The sequence below is a fragment of the Anser brachyrhynchus genome, assembly GCF_964034855.1.
Source record: "Anser brachyrhynchus genome assembly, chromosome: 1".
NCBI lineage: Eukaryota > Metazoa > Chordata > Aves > Anseriformes > Anatidae > Anser > Anser brachyrhynchus.
The window spans coordinates 147,653,325-147,673,254 of record NC_137694.1 but is presented as its reverse complement, the minus strand read 5'-3'; the positions used below and the strand labels follow the sequence as shown (position 1 = coordinate 147,673,254).

Genomic DNA, 19,930 nt, shown 5'->3' with positions numbered 1-19,930 from the left:
TCCTTCCCCCATATGGCACAGGGGAACAGGGAATGGGGGCTGCGGTCAGTCCATGATGCTTCGTCTCCACTGCTCCTTCATGGTCACTTTCTGCCCCTGCTCCACTGTGGGGTCCCTTTTGCCACATAAACCCAATACAATAGGATAAGGAGTAATAGTTTTAACTGAAAGCGGTTAGATTTAGATTAAACATTAGGAAGAAATTCTTCACTTATGAGGGTGGCGAGGCACCTGAACAGGTTGCCCAGAGAAGTTGCAGATGCCCCATCCCTAGAATTGTTCAAGGCCTGGTTGGATAGGGCTTTGGGAAATTTGATATAGTGGAAGGTGTTGTTGCCCATAGCAGGGGGGGTGAACCAGATGATCTTTAAAGGTCCCTTCCAACCCAAAACATTCTGTGATGCTCTGATTCTATGGCACTCTGATTCTATGATGATAAACACATATATACCTTAAACCCAGCATCAGAGATCTTGCCTTCAGATTGGTCCCTGAGGTGTACCCCAGGCAGCCTGCCTCTTTCACTATCTTGGCTCCCCTTTAGCAATCTCCACACCTGATGAGTGAGCTGTACTTGTACTTGGTGCTCCAAGTTAAGCCATTTTCTCTGAAGGACTTTATTAAATGCTTAGCATAATCCAGACAGATTTGCTTCACTGCTTTCCTTTTGCCTCAGGAATTACTTACCTTATCAAAGATTTTGTCAGTTTGACATAGTCTAGTTTTGATGAAAGATACTGTATTTGAACACATTTTTCACTTGCCTGTAAGACTTTTCCTAGTCAAATCAATGGGGCATGGAGTTGCTGTTCTCACTCCCTCTGCCTTCTTGTAAGAGAGGTTTCCTGTTCTCCAGTGATAGAGCTTCACTTCCAGCTTATCTGATTCACTGAAAACATTGCTTAGGACTTGAGAAGATAGCTACCAATTCTTGCAACTTTTGGGGTGCAGTTTTCCTGGGCCTGTCACAAGAAACAGCCTAAGTTATGCCTCCACTTCACTTCTGCTAATGTCATTTACATTAATCTTGATTACTTTAGGTTCTCTACCATTACCCTCAGAGAGATAAATTGTTGACTGAAAACTGAGTCAATGTGTTCATTCAAGATTTGAAGCAGTCTCATTCTTCATCCTATCCTCAGCATCTAGCAATCATACATCTCCCTTCTTTGAATCACTTTTATTTATATAATTGAAGAAATCTGTATTATCTGTTGTCCTTTTCTTTGCAACATCAGGCTCAGCTAGATTTACATCCGTTCTTTCTCCCTAGTTCTGCAGTTCCTACCTTGCAAGATGTAGCTCACCTATTTTCTTTCCTATAGGTTCACTCACTACTTTAATATCCTCTTTCAGGTACTTATCCAGTATGTCTATAGCCGTTCTGAAGCTGTTCTACCTTTTTTTTAGGGGATGAGAGTGCTATATGTTATTTTTTTTCCATTGGATTTAAATTAATTCCATGATTCTTCCACATTCAAATGCTTGAGTATTTAGACCCGGGCAGACTCACCAATCATTTTTCCATAGTTTCTTAACTATTGTTTGCCCTCTGATATCCAGGACATTAGGACCAGATCTATTTTTGACTCTCCTGAAATTTACAGTGAAACACATGAGTCATTGATCAAAGGTTATTTTCCATAATCAACTTATTTTTAAATGGTTTTATAAGATCATTTCTGTTTACTGAAAAGAAGTCGAAAACAGCTTCCCTTTGGGCTGTTGTGTCTGTTTGGTGGCTGCTGGTAGAAAAAGATTATTGCTCATCACACCCAAGAATACATTCTGCATTCAGGTATTTGTTTTCCAAACTCTGGCTGAGGAATGGAAATTTTCCACAGTCCTTCCTGCTATTTAGTGTTGATGGAAATCTCTGTCCATAACCACCCCTGAAACTGAGGGACTATGCTAGCTTTTGAGGCTTTGTTATTACTCTTATGCATCTCATTTTCACTAGGAGAAATGTTTCGTTTGTACCATCACCTTTTCTGTCTTTGTGCCTTCATTACTTTCTGTTAATAATTAGTAATCAATACGTAGAACAAATACTACCTTTATCCTCATTTTTCTCTTTTCTACACAGACTACAGCCTTCAAGCCCTCCAGGTTAGAGGACACAAAGAGAAAAAAGTGGCTTTGACTCAGGGTGGACATAGTTTGTGGCTGGCCTTAGTTCGTGACTTACTTGACTTCATAGACTCGGGGTGGTATCTGAGAAAGTTGTTTCCTTTCATGTTAACATTTCCTGGGGAAATCTGGAAAAGACTGAGAAAGTAGGGAGAAGTCCTGCAAAGGGAACAGCAGGCATCTAGACAATGAAGTGGTTGGTGGCTGTTTCTTCTCAGTTGTTCCTAGACTCTTTCTGAAAGAATTCACACCTCCCTGCAGTCGGTAACACTAGGAGCAGCAGCCAGCAGTTCCTGTGCAGCAGCAGGACAAGCAGCAGGATCTATTGCGGGAATGAGAAATAAGATGTAAGGAGAGAGACAGTGAGGCTGAGAAATTGATAGATACTCTTTAAGAAAAGGAACAGCCTTGCGATATGTCTTGACTATTGCCTGTCTTAGCCTACACCTACCTTAACCTGTATCTCAGAGATTCCTATTTTTGTTATTCATTTTATTAATATTTATGGTTGCTGTGATTTTTTTTCTGATTGATATATTTTTTTTTTTTTTAAGGGGAAGAGGAAAGCTGAAAGGAAAGCTTTATAATTCTAATCTCCACTAGGTGACAAATTGGTCCCCTGCCATAGGCCAAGAACAAATGAAGAAGTGAAGCCAAGCCTGAGACACAGTTAGAACATATAACGAATGAAGTTACTGACTACTGCACAAATAAAAATCTAGTATCTGCCCCTCCATCCCCCCAAAATACTCAAAGGTCAGCCTGAAAAAGAACTGCTCAGAGCGTGCATAGGTAGTTTGGGGGAAAAAGGTGCCTCGCTGAAAGACAAGAAGAGCTGCATCTCTTAAGGGTGCAGGCAGGTGGACTGCAGGAGGTGGACTTGCACTTGGAGCAGACCTGAAAAAGTTTGTGCAAGTTCTCAGCTTATGGCTAGCCCATTTTACAGACCAGGGTGGCCAGGGAGATGGGCTGAGGGAATTTAGGTTGGATATTAGGAAGAACTTCTTTATGGAAAGGGTTGTTAGGCATTGGAATGGGCTGCCCAGGGAAGTGGTTGAGTCACCATCCCTGGAGGTCTTTAAAAGACGTATAGATGTAGAGCTTAGGGATATGGTTTAGTGGAGGACTTGTTAGTGTTGGGTCAGAGGTTGGACTGGGTGATATTGGAGGTCTCTTCCAACCTAGATGATTCTGTGATTCTGTGATTACAATTACCTCAAAAGAGGTTATAGTGAGGTGGGGATTGGTCTCTCCTCCCAAGCACCAACTGATAAGACAAGAGGGAATGTCCTTAAGTAGCGCCAGGGGCGGTTTATGCTGGACATAAGGAAAAATCTCTTCACTGAAAGGGTTGTGAAGTATTGGAACAGGCTGCCCAGGCAAGTGGTTAGATCACTATCCCTGGAGGTATTTAGAAGACGTCTAGATGTGGCGCTTAGTGATACGGTTTAGCGGTGGCCTTGGCAGTGCTAGGTCGGACCAGATGACCTCAAGAGATCTAAACCTAAACGGATTCGATGCAGACGAGGTGCAGCAGCCGAGGGACTGCCGCCCCAGCCGCCCCACGCAGCCACCCCGTCCACGGGGCCCCTCCGAGGACCCCCCGAAGCACCGGGGGCCGGCGGGCGGCCCCGGCTCCCCCTCAGGGCCCCCCTCGGCGAAGCCACCGCCGGCGGCGCCGCTCGCCCCGCCCTCGCCCCCCGCCGGGCTCCCCCCCGGGGCGGTCCCGGTCCCGGTCCCTCCCGCACCCCTCCGCGGGCAGCGGCGGCGGGAGCGGAGCGGCGGCGCCCGCCGGGGCTGGGTGATGGCGCCGCCGGGCGCCCCGGCCGTGCCGGGCCCGCTGGCCCTGCTGGACCCCACAGGTGAGCCCCCCGCGGGACGCGGGCTGAGGCGGGGCGAAGGCGGCCCCCGGGGGGCGGCGGGCAGCCCGGGAGCCTCCCCGCGTGGAGAAGGGGCCGAGCCCCGAGGGGATTTGGGCTCTGTGAGGGGAGGGGGGGGGCGCGGGAGGCAGGACCCCAGCCGGCTTCGTGCCGCGCGGCTGGCGCCCGGCGAGGCGTTACTCACGAGCGTTGATTTTTCCTTTCCAGCGTCCCGCTGCCCGTAGTAAGTCGCTGGTACGTTACCGCGGCGCGCCCGGTTGGTGGGAAGCCGCCCGTCCGTCGGTCCCGGGTGGAAGCGCCGGGGGTGCTGTGCTGGGGCAGGTGGGGACGAGCGAGGGGCAGGGCCCCGGCGGAGGGCGCAGCGGTTCGGTGCTGGGGTGCAGCTAGCGCAGCCCCGCCGAACAGCCGGCTGGAAAGTGTGTCGGAGCTCAGGTTTACCTTAAAAAAAAAAAATATGGCATCGGCGTTGAAAAGGTGACAGCGGAAGATGTGCCGTAACTTAAAAAATGCCTTCGGGCAGACAGCGGAAATCCGTAAGCTCTCTATAAACTCGCGATTAGCTGCCCGTTAAATTATTTGTTAGCGAAACAGTTGCTGCCAAAGCAATGAAGCCGTATCGATACAGCACGGTATCACTTACCGTAGCCATACTACATAGTGTCAAAGCACAGTATAGTGCGTTTTTTTTCTCTCTTCATGATACAATTGTAAAAGAGCACAGCAGTGTTTCTCAAGGATTTTTGAATATATAACGCACTGGCGGGTTCTTCCTCACAAATTCATAATAAAGATAAGAGGCAGACCTGATACGAGCTGCTGTCTCGTGGCTCAGAATGAATGCTGTTGCATCGGGTTTAATTAGTTCAGCACTCTGGACAAGTCAAGCATTTAATCAGAAAAGGGAAGGCGATTGCCAATAGCGGGTGTGAATATCCCTTTGAAGCATCTCAGTCCATCGCATTTAGTTTTGGGAGGCAATGTAGGATTAATTCACTGGCACAAACCATTTTTGAAAATACACGATGAAAAGCATAGCCGGGAAGAGAGATGGTGCTGAAATGAACGCTGCAGTAATTAAAAATTATTAATTTAGCTCCAAAGACCTTGCCTTAAATATTTGCTTGACAGTATCAAAGCAGCGGATACGGAATTGGCATTGCTGCTTTGATACTGTACTCCTCTGTCTTTGGTGACTTTCTGCTTAAATTATCTTGTTATGTATGGTTAGTGCCACTCTGTCTGAAACAGACTATCACAATTTTTTCATTAGGTAATGAAAATATACCTTTTCTCCTGCTGCAAAACTTTCCTCCCTTATCTTTTCTCGTATTAGGATGCTAATACACACTTGGCTGGAGCATTATTTCAAATAAGCGTTTCCATTTAGATCACCTTAACTGGATCAAAGAGGAAGGTATGAAATTGTGTGGCGCTAATATCCAGCCAATGTGATTGTGGTCCCAGCAAATTGCTGCATCCTGCAGTGTTTCCTTCCTTGCCAAAAATCGTTCCACGCATTTTTATAGATTTTATGATGTCTGGAGACGGATTTTTAAAAGGAGTTGTGAAGTTAGCAAAATATAGTCGCTTTAGTTTTAACTAAGCCTTTTTAGAGTTAAATTCCAGATCATATGCAAGTTTTCCAGAGTCTAGATTCACTCTGTTTTTCTCTCCCTTGACCATTGCACAGATTCCATGCTATGGACACATTTCATTGTAAATTCATTCGTTCTCCTTTTAAACTCATCCTTTTCTTCATTCAGATCCAGAGCCTACTGTTTATCAAAGGATCTACCACTTTGCATTCTACCAGAAATCTGATCTATGCCCTCCCCACAAAATCATCCATTTTCCACAGTCTTCCTGCAAATTGAATTTACCTCTCTGGCCATTGTGAGCAGGGTATTGTAAATACAATTTTATTTTCTGCAACTGATGAACGGAGAAGTTCTGCTGAGTCTTTTGCTGCTGTGTGGCCAGTGGAGCTTGATCTTCAGCAGGCACTTTTTCTTTTTGCTCTGGAGGAAGAGGTAATAATAACATGTTCACGCCCTCTGTTGACCCTGGCCACAAGCTAATGTTAATGCGGATATGATGAGATTTCTTTCCACACGCTTGATTTTTGGTAAGCTGAATTATGAATTTGAAGCATTAATAAATTGGAGTGAGGTTCAGACTAAGAGCATATGCTCACACTGAATCATTGTTAAAGAAGTTAGAGGGGATAAATGTCAAATTTATTCTGAGAGTCACTTAATTATTAAAAACTTGGAAGGTCACTAGCCTTCGGTAACTGTTTCCTGCACTACAGAAACATCAGCACTGGAGGAAAAATCAACCTAGAATTACTGATAGCAACATTTCCTCTGCTCCTAGATGACTTTCCTTTTATGTGGTTGGCCTTTGTTCCAACACTCGGCACAGAGATTGTCGGGGAAGAGGGCTGAATCAGACCCTCTGTCTGTGCTATGGACAGTGTTCCTGGGGAAACAGTCTGGCATTGCTTTTTGGCTGCACAGGCCTATGGGTAGGTACAGTAAAAGCAGGTCCAAAAAACTGCTTGGCAACTGCTACAAACAGCAGTAAACAAAGATTCGAAAAATCTTGGGAGCCAACATGACCGAAATAGCAGAAGGGTGATAATAGTAGGAACCATTGGCAGCTGTAGCCCTTTTCATCCGAAGATACTGTGCTGCTTTACAAAAATTACTTTGTCTTCCCAATAAGATTGTGACTTATATACATATAATTGTACATATTTTGATAAGGACACCAACGATTTTCGTTGATGTGACTAAGGAAACCCAGACAGGCAGAGTGGAAACCAATTTAGAACCCAGTTTCTACCCATCTACTCTTAGCATGTGGCAGTCCTTGAAAACAGGGACTTGCATGTGCAAGTCTCTGCTGCCGAAGGGGGCTCCCTCTACCCCGGTAAGTCATCTCTGCTAAGCGTGGAGTTTGTGGCTACCTGCAGGTAGTTATGAGAGCTTCCAAAGTGCAATATAAAATGGAAGGTATGATTGGATATTTGCATCCAGTGTGAGATGCAGCTGGTAAAAGATCAAAGAATGTGAGGATTGAAGGGTATCGCATCCATAAATCGATTGTGCTTTCTAAGAGCTGTACATTTCAAAGTTAAAATGTAGTTCAGTCCAAAAAAAATTACCTTATAAATAAGGGCATCCTTTTCTGTTTTATCTCAGTAAGTCTGTATCCGATTTACTCCAATTACAAATGAGATTGTGCCTCTTCCTAAGACATTTTCCAGCAAACCCAATCTGGAATCAAACTCATGTGTTTCTTTTTTTGCGTATCATTGATAATCAAAACTTTGGAAGGCAGCTTGGACGTATGCTTTATCTCCATTCAATCTGATTAGCCTTTGCTAGTACAGGTGTTACTTTGAAAATGCAGAAGCTTTGCTCCTCAGGCACTTCTCATAAAAGCCTGTATTCAGTGGTTTCAAAAATGCTTGGCTGAGGAGCGTCTGTCCCACTGACTTTCAGAAGGTTTGTATTCCTGCATCCCTTTACTGTATGTCTGCATTACAGCTGCGGTTCTGTAACACTGTAGGTGTTATAACTGATCTCTCTTGACTATTGTAGAATCACAGAATGATAGAATAACTCAGGTGGGAAGCTACCTCGGGAGGTTGCTAGTCCAACCTCCTGCTGAAAGCAGGGTCAGCTGTGAGGTCAGACCAGGTTGCTCAGGGATTTTTCTGGTTGGATCTAGAAAACTTCCAATGATGGAGACAGCACAATCTTTTTGGGCAAGCTCTTCCAATGCTTGACTGTCCTAATGTTAATTATTTTTTGCTTTATATCCAATCTGAAACACTTCTTATGTTTCAGTTTGTGTCCACCATCTTTTGTCTTGCTGCAGTAAGCCACTAGGAAAAGCTTGAATCTGTCCTCTTGATGACCACCTTGTAGGCACTGAAAGATTGCTACTAGCCCTGCCAAAAGACCTCTCTTCTCCAGGCTGAACAAGACCTGTTCTGTCAGGTTCTTACACAGTGAGTTCTCCAGCCCCGTGACCTTCTTTGGGGTCTTCTGTTGAACTTGCTGCAGTTAACTGATGTTTTTCCTCTACTGAGGGCCCCAAACTGGCTGTGATGTTACTTGTGATCTAGCAAGTGCTGAATAAAGGGTCATAGATACCTCTCTGATCTCCTGGTGATGCTCCTGTTAATGCAGTCTTCTGTTAACCTTTGTTTCCAGGGCACACCGCTGGCTCGTGTTCAGCTCATTGTCTGCCAGCACCCCCAGGTGCTTTTCAGCAGAGCTGCTCCCCAGCCCAGCAGTCCCCAGCCAGTATTGTTGCACGGCAGTGGTTGTTGTTTTGTTCAGGACTTTGCATCTGTCTGTTGGATTCTGCAAGGTTTTTGCTGGCGCATTTTTCCGGCCACTGTAGATCCCTCTGAATGGCAGCCCTGCCCTTCAGGAGTACTGACTGGTCACCAAGTTTGTTGTTGTCTGCCAGCTTGAAGAGCATGCACTCTTATCACTTTCTCCAGGTCATTAAAGAATACAGTAAAGGGGACAGGTCCCAAGACAGACCCCTGTGGTACTCCACCTGTTACCGGCTCCAGGTAGAACACAATACGTTAACCACTCCCTCTGAAGCCAACCATCCAGCCGATTTTTTAAACATTTGCTTGTCTACCCATCCAGACCATGACATCCCAACTTGGTTTTGAGAATAGTGTAGGATGCAATATTAAAATCTGTACCAAATGTGACATAGATGATACCCACTGCTCCACAAATACAGACATTTTGTCATAGGAAGCAGTCAGGTTGGTCAGGCATAATCACTTTTGGTAAATCCTTGTTGACTGTTGCCAATTTCCTCTTGCTTACGTGCCCAGAAATGTCTTCCAAGAGGATCTGCTCTGTAATTTTTCATTCCAGTCTCCAGGAAGCCAAGTGAGACTGATTGGCCTGTAATTCCCTGAATCATTTTTTGACTCTTTCTGGAGACAGGCAGAGTGTTTGCCTTTCTTTACTTACTGGGGATTCCCTGATCTCCGTGACTTTTCAAAGATGATAGGGAGCAGCAAGGGCATCAGCCAGTTCTGGTGGCATCCACGGATGCAGTAAGTCAGGTGGACTTGAATGAACTGAGCTTTCTCAAGGAATCACTAATTCAATCCTTATCCACTGCTGGTCATTCTCCTCCTTGAATCGTCTCTCTTGCTGGTGAGCACATGCAAAGAAGGCGCTGAGTACGTCAGCTTGATTTGTGTCTGCTGCCACTAGTTCATCCGCTCAGGGTTGGCCCACGTTTGTTTTCTTTCAGTCTCTGTAAGGACATGGCAAGTGGAAATAACAGAGTGGCTCACCCCTTGAGTAAAGATTTAGGTTTCTAATAATATTTTATAGCTGTAGGTTTTCTACTCGGACTGTATGGATTAAAGCTGGCTCAGCTCTGTCTGTGCTGCTCTCTGCTTTCTTTACTGCAGCAGATAATGCCTTTCACCTGCACTTCATGTTGGTGACTCTGGTCCTGACTAGTTCTCCCAGCTTTCCTTTGCTTTTCAAGCACTTGTTTACAGAAATGCTCTATTTATAGGACAGGGTTCACTCTCCTCCCTGTTGCATCAGTGTTGATAGATCTGAGCTGTAAACTGGAGTAATTCAGTTATTAGGGCTTAAAATAGCCCTTTACAAATCAGTTGTCAGGCTCAGTACTGCTAGGAGGAGACAAGATGGGTGGGTGACCAAAGATGGACACTTAAGCTGACCTAAACTGTGAAGCCAATATCTTGGAGAGCCGTCTCCTCCCCAGAGCTTCTGGGGATACCGCACTAGTTAAACCACTGGGGATACTGCAGAGCTTTCCTTTGGCTGAGTGTTGATGTTTTCATGCCCTGTAACAAAGCAAGCTGTACTTCATAGGCATCAGAGTACTGGGAATGTGGAGAACAATTGGTGTTCTGTGAAACACTGAGCAAACCTAAATTTCTTGTGTCTCTGAGACCTGAGGACACCTGGCACTTGTTTTAATATGACAATGCAATGGGGATTCCTTTTGGGGAGACTTAAATTTCTGAGTGCAATTCTCACAAGTGCAACCACAGGTAAATGAATTTCTCATGCTGAAACTACATGTGGGCCTTACACTTTTTTACCGACTGTCAGACCCTCCCTTCATTTTCATCCACTTACATGGTTTTGAGCTGGCATATGGTCTGCGAGCTGCACTGCCTGTAAACAGCACACAAAGGTACATTTTGAACATCCATTTTTCCGCAGCAGCTCTTTCAAGTATCCAGTAATTCTGAAAAGGCAGCATGGTTATGAAGCTTCACCAGTTCTCCCGGCCTGATTTTCATGGCTGTGGAAGGTTGCTCTGGGATAAAGATTCCCGATTGTGAATTTTGGTCTTGCCCTCAGTCATGCTCCTTTTGGTTTTGCACTGAAAAACATTTCTGCAATGCAAATGGAGTGGTCAACAGAAATTTCCCTGCTATGGGAAGGCTTGGCTGGTTTATGCAACAGCTGCTGCTACTAAAGCGGTAGCTGCCCTGGGTCGTATGGCTCCATCATATAAAACCAGTGCATGCTTGGACAAGGCTTCACAGAGACACAGCAACCTCCAGACATATTCAGAATAAAGATACTTCTTTGTTTACTTCTCCCTATTCCTTTTTTCAACATCAGTGACTTTTCATGTATTTCGTAAATATGGTAAGCATAGCCAAGCATCAGTTTCCTAAATCTGTAGGGCCACACTGTATTTCATGTGTCTCTTATAGTAGGCTGTCAGGTTGCAGAGTAGGCTGGGCAAATGACTACAACAGCAGTGTAACTATGAGATAAAACAAGCAACTAGTTTGGGTATTGTCTGGGAATCTGAAATTCAGTAGCTTAATCCATATGCTGATTGAAGGACTGCATTTCTTTTTATTTTTTATTTTATTTTTTTCCTGAGACTTGGGGGGGTTACTGGTATTCTTCTGTTTGCTGTGCAGTGTGCTGCATTTCCATGCATTTTGTAACACCTAGCTCCTGGAGCTGGATGCCTGAGAGCTGCATCTTTGAGGTGGATCAGAGAGCAGTTTGCTGTCTCAGTAATGTCAGAAAATCTTAAAAAGCCTGAGCTGTAAGAACTCAAAGACTAGAAGGCATGTAAGAACATGATCACTTCAAATATTTTTAAGAAATCCAATAGATATATCTTTGTGGGAATGGTAACTGACTTGTGAAGTTGTAAGTTGCTTTCCTCTCCTGAACTGGCGGCACTGAAACTGAACTGGCTTCATTTAACCCCATGCACGTGGTGAAGAGCTGATTGATAATGAAGAGCCTCTCCGTTTCCGTGTCCTCTCTGACCCTTCGTGGATTAATGGGGAATCACCAGAGGCAAACAGCTGGGACACAGGCTGGAGGGGAGAGTGCAGAGAGTTATTGGAGAGTCCTATGAATTATTTCTTGATCTTCAGCAGGAAGGCTTCGTACATGCAGTGAAAGAGATGCATGTAAGCGCAATAGACTTCAGTAAAGTTGCCTGCATTTCATACTAAAAAGCTGGACTCATTTTGTCTGTTAGCGCCACTGGAGAGATGCCAGCAAACGTACAGATTTTGATTATAGAGGCATTTATTTATTCACTGGAATTATTTGACTTGGTTTGCCAGCATCCCTAATCTAGCTTGGCTTTTGAACTGTCAGCACTTAACTGAGTTACCTGCCTTTAAATTGGCCACGTAACTAAAATGACTCATTGCAAATGGCCTCTGCTTGCCGTTGGACTTCCTTCGTTTGCCCTGCTTTTGCCTGCAGCAGATCCGTCGAGTCTCACCCCTGGAGTCCAATGCCAACAAGAACGCCTCCTCTCTCACACCTGCCCCTCCCTGGCTAGTGCCGTTGCCTCCAACATTCAGTGCAACGCCGCAGCCTCCACCTCACCCCGAGACGCGTCCCGAGTGTGCAGGCTGCGTCGAGAGGCTGCAGGGGGGAGAGAAATCGGTTTGGTGCTGCGGAAGGGCCCGAAAGCGGGACCATGGGCTCTCTGATTCATTTGGGTGCCTTTTGTTAGCTAGGGTCACGTACTGATTGCTGGTTTTCAGTAAGTCTTACTAAGTCTGTGCTGTGGGCAGGTGCTCTGATGTTAGCACTCTGGTTGCAGCTCAGATATACCACCACGACAGCAAGGTTAAGTGGCTTGAAGGAGGCTGAAAGCAGTAAATGAGCCTGCTGTTTTTCACTTCTGGGCACCTGAATCCAACCCCCAGTGACACTGAATGTATTTCATTGAGCAGCTATTATGTAAAAAGGCAGGCCCTTATGTCATTACCTGATATTACAGCTTTGTTTCAGAGATATAGATTGGTTTGCTTACCCTAGTAAATGTGAACAGCACATTCGTTTTCATGATAGCACGCAGAGCTTATGCTAATCTCGTTTAAAATATAAATTCATACGTTCTGTCCACATAGAGTTAAACTGGAACTTCACAAAGGTAAGCATTGTTCGAGGCCTGCAGGATTTGACTTACGGATGTGAGCAACAACTTAATTATAAATGTTACTGCAGATAAGGCATAATTATCATTGTCACTGACATTCGGTTCAGCTTAATAAAAACTCATCTCGTGCGTGCACCTGATGCGTGTGCATTAAGCTATGTAGAGCTCCAGCTAACTCCTTATGTTTCTTCGGTCTGCCTGTTGCCTGACAGCAGTTTTCCTTAGCAGGAGAACAACAGCGGGTTAACCACAGAAGTCAACAAACGGTCCATTATTTGCTCTGTCATGTTTGCAATTAAAAACTCCTTTTCCCCCACTTTCTACAGGGCAGTTTGCAAAAAGGAAGAAGACTTCACTTTGGTTCACAGTCTCTCTGCTGGTGGTGTCTGTTTTCATACTGACCATAGGGCTGGCAGCTACAACGAGAACAGAAAATGTTACCGTGGGAGGCTACTACCCAGGCATCATTGTGAGTAAAGGATCCTACTCTAGGATGTTGGGTACAACTAAATAAATTATTATCAGCTGGATACAGGAAGCTCGTATTGATTACAAAGAAAAACAAAGAAAATTCAGTTTTCTTGAATTTCACAGGAGGGAGAAGCTCATTTGTTTTGATTTGGTTCTGGAGTGGGATTAAATAGGGAGGTAAACTCTGTTTTTCTGAATTGCCCTGAGGAGGAGGTTTTAGGTGGCACAGGGGGGTCAAGTTTACACTGCACAGCTGTGTGCTGATCTCACAGTACTATGGTGGAGGATGTGCTTGACAAGTGACTGGACAACAGGCATGGGATAGTTTTAAACGGCCTTTTAGAGATTCACTGCTTTGATGGTAGAGTCACTCTGCTCTTGTGTCCATGTGCCAGGAATTCTGCTGGATCCAGTGCAGGGAAAATGCTGCTGATGGGTACGTGGAAGCTTCTCCCTAGAGTCTGCCCAACTTCTACATCCTCTTACACAGTCTTGGTGTCTGTCCTGCAGTACAAGTTCCCCTTCCAAAGTCCTTAGTCTTGTTTTTACCTTGGGAACATGTATTCCAGAACATGTACCTGTACTGGACACAAGGCTCGTGTTGCATCTCTTTAATACTGTAGTGGCTCAGTGGCTTCTGGGGAAGTGTGGCCTTTCTAAGCCTTGCACCCATGGCCCTTCCCAGTCTCAGAAGCAATCAGTCATACCCAAAAGAGTGGAAACCTCTGGAGTAAAAAAGTTTTTTGAGATGAATTGGCAGAATTTTAGGGGGAAAAAAAAAAAGAGTAAGGGCAGCAAATCGTCTCTCTGCCTTATTTAGCCTCCCATGGCCAGCCAGAGGAGGCAAAGGGTGCAAGGTGAAGAAAGAAAAGAGGTAGGCTCCTGCTTAGGTATGTGGCTCCACCAGTGCCAACACGTGCTGCAAGGTGCCCTTAGTTCTTGTTCTCTGTAGAATGAAATGCCCAGAGAAGAGGGATCTGTATCTTCTAATACAGTGCATACATTTTGCATTGCCATTAATAATTGAACTGTTCAGTTACATCTTGGTGTCATGCTGAGAACAGGTCTTTCGGAAAGATAATTTTGGGATAATGATCTATAAGGAGTGGTGATCTAAAAATAGAACAAAAAGTAGTTACAAGAATAAAACCTTAAAAGAATGGGTTTTCCTGTCTTTAAACTGAAATAGATAGATTAATACTGATAAAAAGTCTACTTCTGTAATTTGAATTAAAGTATTTTAGAAGGCCACATTATCTTCATTCATTCCCTTGAAAGGAGTTTCATTTTTAAAGCGGTCTTGATTTGGTATGGTAAGTAATAAACCCGTGTGCACAAACCATTTTATTTCAGCATTTAGTTTCTTTTAGGAAGAAAACAATGTCTGTTCACTCAGAAAAAAAAATAATAAAATGTTTCTTGAAATATTAATCATTAGTAATCAGTTAGAATAACTAGAATATATCAGAACGCTTTGAAAGCAAAACCTTTAGTAATAATTTTCCCTGTCAAAAGATTGTTGGAGCTAAATAGTTTTCATGAAATTCAGAATTCTTTTCATGCACACATGTTGTATTATTGAAGTAACAGAAAAAGAGATGGTTATTTATCAATGTAAATGTTTAGGAAGGGCTAAAGATGCTGCACAAACCCTTTGTGATAACTTGCCAAAAGCCTAGTTAGAGGAGCACAGCTGTGTTCGTGCCCTGCTGCTGGAGGTTGCTGGCTCATGTCTAGCATTGACAGATGGACTATGGGAGGGCCTCGCAGAGCTGAGTAATGCTCCAAAGGTGCTCCTCTTCTCCACTGGCAGTAGAGGGAGCTTAGAAAATTGTCAGAGCACTGATCAAGAACTTGTAGATAGCTAGAGCTCGGTAAGTGAATTTGACATTACATATTTAACTCTTGGGCTGAAAGAAATTTATGAGGTTAGACAAAGTTAATTACAATTCAAAACGAAGTCTAGTTCTCACAGAATTTAACAATATAACCTTGAGGCTGGTTGATGAGACCTAGATCTCTATTGGTCTTAGGTAAGGGACTTTGGACTTAAACAACATGCAGAATTAGGCCCTTACCTTGCAAACACCTACAAATGTGAACAAGACTATTCACTTCCATAGACTTACTTGCATCTGGAAGCATTTGCAGATCAGGGTTTAGATCCAGATTCACAATAAAAGTTGGGTGTCTGCTTAGTTCCCGTTGTCTTCAAGAAGAGTTAGGTGCCTTAATTTCTCTTTCTGTTTGGTGATTTGTCATTTGTTTTGGGAAAAGCTTTTTTATAAAAGCATCTTTATAGCAGTAGGTATTATCTACATTTACACAGCCAAAGTAATTTAACATACAATATTTCTGTATGTAGGTGAGTTAGTATAATGTTCCACTTTGGAAGATGACTGCTTTTAGTAGATCACTGCTTGATCATCCGTTTGGGTTTAGTCTTTGTGGAACGGGTTACAAAGGTGGCTTGGAGCTTCTTGAACCTTATTTCCTTATAAATACTGTTTATACTTAAGTATTTCATATCACTTCTCCGTGACTACTGCTTGTATTATTTTAATTAGCTATTTTTATAATCTTTCAACCAGGAGACCACAGAGTCCAAATGTCCCAGTCACCATACAAGAAAAGCAGCACATATAACCCTAAACCAATCTCAGCAATGTCGTGGCTTAGAGCATGATCTCTATCTGGTTCTTTTTTTTATTATTAATTTATTATTTTTTATTTTTTTCCCTGTATGTGGATAATATTGCTCTGCTCTGTGTCCTCATTTGTAAACCTTAAATGGGACTGCATGGATTGCTCCTTTTAGGATGAAAAATTGGGGTTGGAACCAGCTGTCATTTTGATGTAGCTATGTTAATTTACAAAGTTGCTGTCCCCTGAACACAGTGTCCTTGCTCACGGTTCCAAGTCTCTCCCCTACTCAGCAGTCAGCACAGACGTGCTTGCACACTCTTTCTTTTTCAAAATCTCTACTTTCAGTACTTGTGCCTCTCTTTCACATAAATCTTCCCAAAGCACTCAGTAGCTAATCCCCTTTCCCTACATTTGTCTTCTTGAGGGGGAATCATGGATTCCTGTTGTTACGCTGAGCGATTAAAGTGCTTACAGGAGATTTGCTTTCTGCTGCGTGTGGTTGTGCATAAGAGCAGGGAATTCACAGGCCTCGCTCAAGCCCTTGGCTGGGACACTTAGTCCTTAAAAACCTAATTGGGCTTGGAAAAGAGGCTTTGAACCAGATTTGGAGACCTAGTTCCAGGAAGGGGTTTAGACACCTTAACAGAAAATTCATGCCTCATCCATGGGGTGCGTTGGGTGGGAGCTAAGGGGCTGAGCGGGGTTTCACTGAGCAGGGAGGAGTGCCAGCCGCACTGAGTGCCTGCAGAGAAGCAGACAGCCAGCAAGGCAGGGAGGGAGCGCTGTCGAAACAGACCTGCTGCTGATACTGGCACTCCTACCGTGGCTGTTTCTGAATCTGTGGCCAGCTACATCTTATATGTTTGCCACTGAGGAACCTCCTTTTCTGCAAGCCCACATGAGCCTGGTGAGAATCCTGGTGCCAGGAAGGTCTGAAGAGGGCTGGAGCACTTCTATGAAGTAAGGCTGAGGGAGCTGGGGATGTTCAGCCTGAAGAAGAGAAAGCTCTAGGGTGACCTCATTGCAGCTTTTCAGTACTTAAAGGGAGCTTATAAAAGAGGTGGGGAGCATCTTATTGCTCAGGCAGACAATGACAGGACAAGGGGGAATGGAATTAAACTAAAAGGGAAGATTTATATTAGACGTTAGGAGGAAATTCTTCACTCAGAGGATGGCGAGGCCCTGGCACAGGCTGCCCAGAGAAGCTGTGGATGCCCCATCCCTGGAGGTGCTCAAAGCCAGGCTGGATGGGGCTTTGGGCAGCCTGGTCTGGTGGGAGGTGTCCCTGCCCATGGCAGCGGGGTTGGAACTGGATAATATTTAAGGTCCCTTGCAACCCAGGCTGTTCTATAATTCTATGATAACATTCACTCTTTCTCCTGACACACCCCAATTATCCCATCTGTATGATACACCTGCTCAGATATCACTGTGATGATTTGGTATGTTGACCAAATAAGCTGACCTCATGTGTTTCTGTTGGTTTTGTTCTTTGCCTTAGCTTGGCTTTGGATCTTTCCTAGGGATTGTTGGCATCCACCTGGTAGAGAACAGAAGACAAATGGTAAGCGACTGCCCTTTTTGTTTTCTTTTTTTGTACCTTTTTTTGTACCTTAATGTCTTAAGAAAATGAAAAGCAGAGATTTCCAGCTGACTTAAAACTGCTGCATCTGCTCCAAAATGTTTTTTCATTTTTTCACCTTTTCTGAGAAGTTTCTGAGAAGTATGAAGTGGCCAGTGATTCTCTCTGTATGGGGCAAGGGATGATTTAAGGGGTTATCACTTCTGGATCACTTTTTTTTTTTTTTTCAAACCAAATTAATTCCCTGTTAATTTAGTGAGTTGAACTGACTCAGGGCAGGTTCAGATGAGTGCCAGAATTTGGCCAGGAGTGTGTAGCAGAGAAAAGGGTGAGGAGAAAGGCCAAATGCATGAGATGTGCCAGTTTGAGCAGCAAGGAGCCGTGTTATCAGCTCTACCATAACAGACTATCTCATCCTGCACGAGAAGTTTGTCAGCAACACTTTCCTGAAAATATGCATGTTAAAAGAAAATGAACCTCAGAGCTCTTGCTATCGAGGCTAGGTCAGACAGGATCTGATGATACTTTGTGGTTTGTTTTTAGATTTAGCTTGGCTTTGCAAACCTCTTGCTTTTATTTATGTGAGGAAGTCATTTAAAGTCCTTGGGTCCATCTGGGCAAAGGAAAGTATATGGGACTGGATTTGTGCAGTCTTACACTTTCCTTGCTCTCAGCAAAAAATGTGTCTTGGTTGACCAAGTGTCTTGGTTGACCAGAAGCATGTCCAACGTGCACTGTACAGTAGACTGATTATAGCTAAGCATTATGAAATACAATTCATTTCATAATGTAGAACCTTCACAGGTATAAATCAAAAGAGCGCTGTTGAGCTCAGAGGAGGAAATGATTGATTTACCTTGCGTTTTGCGAACAATATAGAAGTAGTCTGCTGTGATTTCCTGTTTTCTTCTTAGTAATTCCAGTCTTGATTTGATTATTTATAGTCAAAATTCTTTCATAATATGTGTTTTTTTTTCATTGTCTGAAAGTTTCAGTGGTGTATTTCAAGTATTCCCCTACTTTCAACTTTTGTTTCTATCTGTGTTTCTCAAAGAGGTGAGACTGATAAAGCCGTGATGTTTGTCTGTGTCTTTTTCTGTTCCCTATTCCATTTTTTAAATGCATTGGCCAATTTCAGGCAAATTTGGCAGGAAGGTAGAGAATTCAGAGATGTGCAGCTCCTTCGGGTTTCATGGAAATTCACATGTGGGTTCAGAAAAGAAGTGTAAATCCCCCATGGTGGTAAAGGATGCAGTGTCAGCTCATCACCCTGAACAACTAGGGAGTCCAAATGGAACATGACCCGTGCGACACAAATCTGCAGCAAGCCAGGCCTCATTAATATTGCTGGTAACAAAACAAATTATTTGTTTTTAAGAACTATTGTCCCTCATTTCCACACTGGAGACCAGGATGGATAGCTGGTTCCAAGTTACAGGCTAAAGGGTGGGTAGATGACAATAGCTTTGTCTTCCACAGCATTCACGTTCCTTTACTGTTTTATTGTTCAGTTTTCCTAAGAGGCAGTGTAGCCTCTCTGTTGCTTCTGTCTTTAGCAGAAAATAAAATGGTTGACCAAAAGAAAGAAGGTGGGTGAGATGCTACCAGAGCTTGTAAGATTCAATGCCTTGTATCATTTGCACAAGGACAGTGAAGAAATAAGTATCCAGTGTGTATGGTCTTAGTGTTTGTTTGCATTTACCAGACTGGAGCAATGAAAAGTACTTTCTGTTCATAACAGTTATGATCTGGCTGTTGAAAGATTGTTTTGTTGGGGAACAGACCAAGAAGGTAACTAGAAAGTTTAATTATACGTCTCGTCTTGAGTATCACCCACAGTGCGCTAAGCCTGGAAGCACTGTCTAAGGCTGAGCTGCTTGTTTTCGAACGTCTCGGAAATGAGTTGGAAAGGGTTTACATCATACCACAACTGAGGACAGTAATTATTCCCTGGAGTGTAACTGAGTATATTCAATTGAAAAGGTTTAGGGCAGCTTAAACAAATTTGCAGCCATCAATAAAACTGCAAAGTCTTAGATAAGCATAGAAATGTAACAGAAATATCATTTTCTGGTAACTAAAAATTCTGTTCATTGCATCATAACAAAAGTGTGAGGGGAAGAAAAGGAATTATTTACTCAGTTACTTCTATTTTAACCGGACTTCCTTTGAACAGTTACATCTGTATAATTTGAGTTTAACCTAGTGTAGCTCTGACAATTTTTTGGCCCTGTAATGACTTAAAACTTCATTTTCGGTTTTTAAAATTGAAAATGAATGTAGGTTCAATTACACTAGAGAAAAATCCATTTTAATTGACCTTTCCTCCATAAATCTATTTCTCTCTTTGTCTTGAAGTTGTGTTTATTTGTGACCTATCCTCTGTAAGTCCGGATTTATTCGTGGTTTATGAAACGCTGAGTGCAATATGAAATACGTAATGGTTAGCAGAGCTAGTCCAGCAAAAACCCAGCACTCAGTAAATGCAAACACAGGGTTTGAGAAGGAATGAAGGCACAGTTAGGCCAAATGGACAATAGTTTGTTCTTAAAACATGACATTAATGATGTTACACTTCTTTGACCTTCTTCTTGGCATCCCAGAGTCCACAGTGGGAGCTCAATGTGCTGACCAAGGTATAACCCTTAATTCAAAGGAACTGCTGCTTGCAGAATCAGGCTCTGCCTCATTGACTAGCATGATTTCAGTTGAGCTCTCAGCATTCATGCTCGCCTCTGTTATG

The 19,930-nt window shown here is 43.6% G+C and overlaps 1 protein-coding gene across 3 annotated transcripts in view; it reads left to right on the top strand.

Annotated features, from left to right (window-relative positions):
- Positions 1–3,860: 3,860 nt before the first annotated feature.
- TMEM255B (transmembrane protein 255B) overlaps positions 3,861–19,930 on the top strand; it is a 72,031-nt gene continuing 55,961 nt past the window's right edge. For all 3 annotated transcript variants that reach the window (XM_080577086.1, XM_080577085.1, XM_080577087.1), the window contains exons 1-3: positions 3,861–3,992; positions 12,815–12,957; positions 17,107–17,169. In XM_080577086.1, the coding sequence (XP_080433212.1) occupies positions 3,935–3,992; positions 12,815–12,957; positions 17,107–17,169 (264 nt within the window). In that variant the 5' untranslated portion in view covers positions 3,861–3,934. The remainder of the gene's footprint in view (positions 3,993–12,814; positions 12,958–17,106; positions 17,170–19,930) is intronic.